This window comes from Micropterus salmoides, unplaced genomic scaffold (genome assembly GCF_014851395.1).
Source record: "Micropterus salmoides isolate LMB-PRFRI ecotype aquatic unplaced genomic scaffold, ASM1485139v1 Ms_hic_scaffold_2, whole genome shotgun sequence".
Lineage (NCBI taxonomy): Eukaryota > Metazoa > Chordata > Actinopteri > Centrarchiformes > Centrarchidae > Micropterus > Micropterus salmoides.
Genome location: NW_024041150.1, coordinates 29,413,179 through 29,421,976, shown reverse-complemented (window position 1 = coordinate 29,421,976; position 8,798 = coordinate 29,413,179). Strand labels below are relative to the sequence as shown.

Here is an 8,798-nt window from a genome sequence, read left to right as displayed (position 1 = left end):
GCTAACTAGCCAGTGATGTCCGCTTTTCTTTTCTTTTGTTTGGTGTGAAATGAAAACCAAACTGTCTTGTCTGGTCTGTACATGATCGGCCTTGACTACAATCCACATTATGTTTGAACCTGTATGCACAGGGCGTGAAACAGCGTCACCACCTCTCCTATATTGGCTGCCATTAAAAAACACAACTGCTGACAAATGGGAGCCCAACTGTGATTAAATTTGTCTCACAAACCAGTTTATGACCTATACACCTACCATAATTTATTACAAGTGAAAGTAAATTTTTAAGTAATGGCGCCTTTAAAGAGTGCTCTGCTAATTTAGCATTGCACATAACAGTGTCGGACTCATGGTGGACAGTTAGCCAAAAAGAAGCTTAAAATCAATTAATCTTGACCAAAGATATTGTGTTTTTTTTATTCCACACTTTCTTTTTCCTTGTTTTAGCCTTCATTACCTACAATGCAACTTGACTGCCGACATTTTGGTTGAAGATTCAAATGTGTTCGGATGCTAGTAGTGGCTAATGTAGCCTCAATTGAACTACAAAGCTTTTCTTATTTAGTATTTAGTTGTACTCCCCCGTAGACAGTCTGTGATGTGTAAAATCAGTGAAGTTCCCCTATGAGCTCTTGCATAGTGAAACTGAAGTGTTGCACATGTAACATTCACTAAGTAGCAAAAGTAGTTTAGGTTTATATCAAAAAGAAATGGTAGCCTATTACCAGCTCAAAGAAATGTTTTCAGTTTACTCTACGCAAATGACCTCAATGTTGTTGAAACTCTAAATATCCTGAGCTGCCTTCATACTACTTCCAAGACTGTACGTGTTAAATGTTTAAACTTGTTATTACTTTATGTTGGAACATAATGGACCTTATGTTTTGCTACACTATTTTATGCTGCGGTGCTAGAATAAAAAACCTATGTAAGTGATGTGAAAGTTAAAGAGAGATCAAATACAAAACCCCATTAGCTATTTGCTTTTGGTTACATCATTACCACATCATTACGACCAGTGGTTATGGACATGCAACCAGCAACAATTTCCAGTTATGCTTTTATAATTTATTCAATTGTGATATTTACAACATCAAAAACCATCCGTGAACATGTCAAGCACATAATGATGTTGAAAGTCCCAGTCACAGCTGTGGTGATCGGCCTGTGGAGAAACATCAAGCTGAGTGCAGTCAGCCGTGCTGTGACGTTTGTGAAGTGATTAGGTCACCTTCTGATTCATATTCAGATTCAGAGATTGTAATTGTAGCCCTGCCTTTGTGATCTGAAGGTGCAAACACTGCACCTGTCTCATGCTGCACTCACTGGCAGCCAGACGCAGGGAGGCCTGCAGCGTGTTTCACAGGAAAGAAAGGGTGTTGCTTCCACTTGGCGATTACAAGATAAACAGAAGTGGAAAAATGCAGGCAGACAAGCATGTTTGTATGTTAATAGATTCTATTATCTCGAAAAAGCTTGAAACCACATGCACACAACAACTCCTCTCATAATCAGCCCTTTAAAAGTAAGACACACCAATACATTATACTGTGCTACATAATTTATGAGACATATTATAACGATAGAAAAAAAAGCATTATACAAAACAATTAAGACAACTTTCTGTTGAAATAAATACAATATACATTAATATAATAATGACAATAATGTTGATGTAGATGACGTTTATATGATTTTAATGTTTATGTTGATGTAATGTTATGTAAATAATATAATTAAGAACATACATTATTATATGTTTATTTTTTATTGATAATAGCAATAATATACATATAAATTGACAAAACAAAAAGTAAACAATAAAATGTACATAAATAACAGAAACTTATTTCAATTAATAATAACAAATACTAAATTTAAATAAAAAAAATAAATCTCAATTCAATTCAGTGAACCTTACAGGTACAACTGGAGGTAAACCATTTCCCCCCTACATGTAGTGCAGGCTATTACATCCTCTCTGTAAAAATAGAAAATGAAAATGAAGATAATATCATCATATATACACAGTGCAGTAAATTTAAGAATAGATTGAACATATGGAAACCTGGGACTTAAAAACCCCCAGGAACATTTACAGCACAGTGTGGGCCAGCCCCTCTCGCTCTCTCTCGCTCTCGCTCTCTCTCTGGTGCTTTACGTCCTCTGACTGAAGAGGCGTAGCTCGCTGCTTTCTGCTCATTGTGCGACTTCGGCGAGAGAAATTTCCGCTTCCTACACCGATAAACACGACCGAGCAGCACACATCGAGCAGACACGCAGCTGAGGCGCGGGGGGTAGCGGGAGGACACAAACACGGACGCGGGGATTTGGCGCCTGCTTTCGGGTACAAACCCCGACGACTGCCATGGTTTCACTATCGGGCGGCGAATAGCACAAAGGAGTTCAACTTTGCGTTTTGTGCTGAACACGGGAGCGTTTTACGCATTTGCACCACCAGGAGCCTGAAAAATAAGCCAAAGGAAGGAGGAGGAGGCACCAAAAAAGGACAACACACACACACACGGAGAAGAAGCCAGGCTACTACGGGTATTCCTCCTCTCGGCTCCGTCTGAAAGCCCGCTTCCAGCCTCCAGGATGTCGGAGCGAGGAGGGCTCCCGCGGACTGGGGGCGTCCCCTCGCCGCACATGCAGCCCTCCAAGCCGGTCAGCATCACCTCCAACCGGCCGGTCCACATGAACCTGTACGCTACCTGGGAGGTGGACCGCTCCTCACCTAGCTGTGTGCCGAGGTATGTCAGAGGAGGGCGGGGGGGTAAGGCGAAAAAGAAAGGGGGGTTTTACGAAAGCCGAGCATGACTTATCATTATGCTGGGTGGAAATAACCCAGTCAGTGTGTTCACACTGGGGAGTTATAAACAGGCAAACACCCATGGGTGCCTGTTTGAAAAGAAAATACCTCATAGCCTATTATAGGCTTGTTGCTGTTAATGCAGTATTAAGGCCACATTAAAGGCAATTATTACAATTTCCTTTGCTCTAACTGGGATATTTAACCCCTCCAGGACACTTGGACGTCCTCAGGTTGACTACCACCAGTCCACCCAAATAATAATTACCTGGTGGATTTTACAGCCCTAATGTTGTAGATGACACACACACAGGCACATCCCATGGTTATCTTTTATACCCCTGTTTGTACAGGAGCAGCTGCAGCCTTTCCCAGACAGACTCAGTTGCCACCCGATCAATGCAGGCGCAGATGTTGATGAAGCATTGGGTTGCAAACTGTCACTGCAGCTACAGAAGGGCATTTTGTTTTCATATACGATACAGCTGTAGCATCAGGCGCTGTGATATATTGGTTTGGAGAAGAAGGGGAGCACAGGAAAGATTCTGTAGGTGACTCTGTGGGCAGGAAAGAATAATTTTTGATTAAATGTGTTGCCTGTTTTCTTGATGTATTGATCTCTACAGGCTGTATAAGGCAATGAAGGTTATGTATAGATGTGTATAGGTATGTTCACGTGGGCAATGCAGCAAGGTCACAGTAGGCGAGACACCTTATCCACCTTAGCTTAGGCCCAAACAAAGAAACTCAAGGAGGCGTCTTTGTTTGACTGAAGGGCTCAGCTGCCTGTCTGTAAAGGGATTCAGCTGGCATGTACTGTATGTCACTGCTGCTGGCAGAAACAGATGCACTTGCTCGTGTGACCTGTGATCGTTTCATCTGCATGAAAGGGACACATATTGGCCGTGATGTCCACGTATGTGCTCCAGCCCTATTTAGGCTGCCATAGTGATAACCGCAGTTGTGAGTTAGATTCAAGGTCAAAAGTTAACTGTTGTGAGAGAAGTGGCGGTCATGTGATTCACACACGCCACTGAACATACAGTGTGAGAGCCGATGATGGATCTTACAGCAAATCAAACTGTAAGGAGGAATGTAGAAAAGGGAGATCTCAAGATTTCATGTTTGCAGAATTGATACGTTTTTATCTTCTACTTGTGTTGCAGATTTCACCTGTTAAACCTAGCTTGTATATCTGAAACAATCCAAGTTTGCCTTAAATTGTATTGTTTTTCTAGTTAGAAGACTGAACTGCATCGTTCCAGATTCGCTCAGATGTTTAGGTTACTGAAAACAATAAGTGGAAAAAAGCATGCTGGTGAAAGGAGCATACCAAGCTCACCCGCTGACATCTTAATGCTGCTTTCTAAAATGCTTTGGGGCTTTGCTGGGTTAGAAGCAAAGCCTCAATGGTATGTTTTGCTTCTTAATGTTTTGACTGTGTGTGTGTGCACCATGCGCTTGTGAATAAACGATACACTTCTGTATCTATATTTTGGAACAGCTCGCACTGTTAGCATACATTTTAAATATCCTTCATCCTGACCTTTCTTTTGAGACACGGATTATTACCGTCTTTGTGTTTGAGCGCTAAAATCCACAGCAGATTGAAAACATTTTGCCATTGTGCTTCGAAATGCGATAGTCGATGTTTTTTTGGGGGGGGGGGGGGGGTTTCAGCAGCCGTCACGGTCCGTCAAATATGTTTGATTTCACTGCAGTTGCAGCAAAGGAGGAGAGACTCGCAGAGCCTGAAAAAGGAGGATGGAGAGAGGATGAGACTGGGAGTTGGGAGAAGAAGTGGTGGCACTGTCATCTACATTTAAATTGGATTTCTTACAGAAAAAGGCAGGAGGAAAGTCTTCAGAAAGGGTGATGACTGCTAATCTGTGGCACAGTACTCCAGTGCTGGAATAACCTGCATCTACTATAGAGTGATATTCAGACCTAATGATGTCTTGCAGTCAGCTGAATGTTAACTTCTTGTTGCTTAATCGTTGTTGCTGCAAGAAGGACTCAGAACTTCCCCCCTCTAGCCGAGGTGTCGTTGCTCTAACCTCTTCCTGTCTACCCAAAAATGCCACTTGGTATGCTGTTTATGCAGCGCTGTGGGTTGAATTTGCCCCGGCAGGCACAAACATGCACCGAGCCGCCTGCCCCAAATTCCCAATCTGTAGCGAAACCTGAAAAAATCCTAAGCGTAGAAAAACCAAGGACTGTTTGCTTTGTGTAAGTGTGGTCTTATTTAGGGGGTAGTAACAGGAAATATTAGATGGTGAGAGCTGATATCACTAGTTTGAGCAGTTATGAGTCAAATTTTATGCGAGTTCACTTCACCATCTTCATGTATGTGCAACCAGGATACCAAGAATATTTGTTTCGAAGGGTACAGAAACACAGTAATCTGAAATCAGTTCCACACTTCCTCCATATCCATCAACTCAGCATGAGTGCCTCTGAGGTCATTTCTGTGTTCAGCCCTTCTGACCTTCTATTCTTTACTAGACAGGAATAAATCATTTCGCTGGCTCCGAACCAGCTCTTTCAGTGGTGTATCGTCAGTGATTCCTCTCTCCACTGTCTCTTCTGGGTTCTGCAGTGTCACTCGCTATCCCCTCCAATCGGTTCATTTGTTCTTCTCCCACACCTCGGGGGGGTGAAACCTTCTTTTTCCGCAGCTAAATAATCCCATTGATGAATACATTAGCTGCTCCACCAGGCTTGCAGCCTCACCTCATAAATGGTGAGGCTGTAGTGAATAAACATCGGCAGGGACAGAGCAGTTCCCAGGTGTGTTTATCATTCCTGTCAGGTGAAATGTCGGTGGTCCTGCTAGTGTTCACACCACAAATGGTTTGGATTCCAGCGTGCAGCAGAGTTTAGTTAAGACCTACTCTGCGTCAGGTATTCCGGGAATGGGCCCTGTCGCAGAGCTTCTCGCCTTGCATTATTAAAGGTCTCCTTAAAGAGCTGAGTGGAAAGTCCCACAACTCAGGTCCATAGATGGATGCTGAGTCTATCCTTTTAATGTGGCTCCAAGACACGAGTGAGCAGGGAGAAGCGGAGAGATCTTTTTGGTTGGTGACCAGTGTTGGGCAGGTTACATGAAAACTTTAATCAAATGTTCATTACTTATTCACATTCCTCACTGACAAAGCAATTTCACTTAATTATTATATTTTATTTTTCTTATTTTTAACATCACTTTACCAATTACTCAGCTGCAAAAGTAATGCGCTACTTTACTTATGTAACTTCACGTTACTCAGACCAATTCTGTTAGATGGGCCTTTAAACAGCTCCAGATCCTCCACACCCACGCACTGCGTCTTATTTAACACATGCACAAATATAAAAAGTCCACCAAACTCCAAACAAAACTAGGGAACTCCTGAATGCAGGTTTAAATGGGGGTAACGGTAGCAAAGCAGCGAAGCACATACATGTGAATAAGACAACGTTGGAGTAATGAGGTGCATTTCCCCTCTTTCGGTTGATGGTAACAGCTTCACCTAGCTATTATGTCTCAGACCAGTCTGTCCACTGACTGTAGAGGAAACAAATTCATATCAACCCTCCATCAAACTGCTAGTGAGGCCGCAAACAAATGCTCCTTTAAATATCAAAGTAACGGATCATTACTAACGCTAGTAACTGTAATGTAATTGCTGAATTGTATTGTAATGCCTTGAAACTACTTCTTACTGAAAAGTATAACACATTACTGTAACATGTTATTAAGTAAAGCTTAGCTGCCTGACACTGCTCGTGACCCCTTGTCACAGGTTGCATATGTCTGCATGTCGGCCAGTTCAACCAAAAATTTAAATTGTTTTATTTGAATAATGTTTAGAAGCACGGGGATGTAAAACATTGCTGCAAATTGCAAGCAAATATAAAGAGAAGAAAAAAAAATGTAGCAGAAATGTGTTTTTCCATTTTCCCGTTCTATTAATTATCTTGTGACAAATCAGATTTATCTTGCAACCCCCTTGGGCGGGTCCCGACTCCAACATGGGAAACCCCTGCACCGCTGTCTTGAGTTAGATGAGAAGATGGATACCACTGTTATGTCTTTTGGTTATTGAGCTAGAGGCAGGAGGCGAGCATAAAGACTGGAAGCAAGGCGGTGTTTCCCACGGGATTTTAAGAGTCTATGGTGTATTTGTACATTTTAAAGGTAAATGCATTAATTTGGTGCAAAATGAAGAGGCTATCTATGAAGAACTTTGCCCTCTCGTAAACAATGTTGTGCTCTAGTAAACTATTTGATCATAAACCCATTGTAGAGATATAAATGGTGATGAAACGGCAACAAAAGTCAACTAATTTATTTAATGTTTTTCCAGCAACCCTAAATCAAAGAATAGAAAATAGAATAAATAATTTCCCTAACATTTTGTTGTTGTAGTTTTTTTACTTTTAATGGACACATGTAAGGTAATATGTTTTAGCCTATACTTTTTGTGAATATAATCCAATTAATCTTATTTCTGTACTGTATAGACTATTTTGAAAACTGGACGTTGTCACATGTGTATCCTCGCGCTAAATTCATCAAGTCCATCTTGATTCGATAAATTATGTTGTATGTGGTTCTCATATTGCGTAACATCAGGTCAGACTCTCATACTGCAACACTTTGTAAAGAGAGAAACTGAGAGGATAAAGTCGCTAATCTGCCTGTCAGCTCGCACTGGTCCCTTTCAGTGGATTTACCATAGTGGGTTTAAAAGGTGTGCAGCTAGCTTAATCGCCTTCTCACAAATGAGTGACAGAAACAGAGCGTTAACATTACTGTAGTTATCTAAAAAAAAAAGAGTGGTTGTCTCGAGTCGGATGCCAAGGTGCGTGAGCGTGCGAGCTCACAGCAGCACCCACAAAACACAACGTTAGACGTCTGTTATGTTGTTATGAGATGTTTAAAAATATTTTCGTTTCATTTCGAAACTATGGCGGAACAAATTGGACTGCGTTGGGCCGCCATGGTCTCGTTAATTAATGGGAAACACTGCAGGGGCAAACAGCTAGCCTGACGCTGGGCCTCTCTCCTAAGTTAAAAAATCACTAACTTCATCTAAAGAAAACACATTGCTATTTTCACAATTCTGTTTGTGCATGAAATAAACAAACTAGATATAACTGTGTAATCACTGAGTCAAGAAATGTTAGTAAATGGATTTTTAAACTTTGACAAAGCCAGGCTCGCTGTTTCCCCGTTTTGAGTCTTTATGCTAAGCTAAGCTAATCATCTGCTACCTCTTGCTTTTTACTTCGCGTGCAGACATGACAGTGGTATTGATCTTATCCTCTGATTCGCTGAGACTTCAACATTGGAATATGTTTGTATAATGAGGACACGACCCTTCTGGCGGGTTATGAGATAGTTTTGAGGGCCACACAAGATGATTAGAAGAGCATGTTTGTTTTTGAATTTTCTCTAGTTTTTGCACATGTGAAATTCTGGTTATCAGCCGCTGGATTTCCACTTGTGAGAAACAAGCCTGAAATTCACCACTTAAATGATTGTTTAAAACAAAGCAACCACAATTTCAATTTGTGGTTGCTTTGTTTCAACCATAATTGACGATAATTGACGATATTAAATATATTAAGTAGCCACGACTTCCACATCGATGGTAATCTTTATCTAAACATCAATCATGCCAGTCTCTTCTATTGAAGACACGAGAAGTGAACAATTTACTGTTAGAAACCTTTAAAATTTTAGTAACTCAGCAACTGAAGATCTTCAGCTCTTTCTGTGTGTTTCTCTTTAAAAGAGCATCAGCCAAAAGCCCCAAAAAATTGTGCTAAAAATAAACATATAAATAAATGAAAACAGCAGGGTCATTGCATTAAAAATAAATGCTTATCTGCTGGCCTGGTAATGAATACTGTTGGCAAGAAGATGCGTAGCGCAGAAATGCAGGATGTTCTGAATTATACATCGAGGCATTTGTTATACTCGTTTTTCTGTAATTGC

At 41.1% G+C, this 8,798-nt stretch overlaps 1 protein-coding gene across 1 annotated transcript in view; it reads left to right on the top strand.

Annotated features, from left to right (window-relative positions):
- The first annotated feature begins 2,122 nt into the window (after positions 1-2,122).
- The window catches only part of LOC119911814 (phosphofurin acidic cluster sorting protein 1-like), a 62,064-nt gene continuing 55,388 nt past the window's right edge, over positions 2,123-8,798 (top strand). Inside the window, exon 1 of the mRNA XM_038730761.1 lies at positions 2,123-2,753. Coding sequence (XP_038586689.1) covers positions 2,599-2,753 — 155 coding nt within the window. The 5' untranslated portion in view covers positions 2,123-2,598. The remainder of the gene's footprint in view (positions 2,754-8,798) is intronic.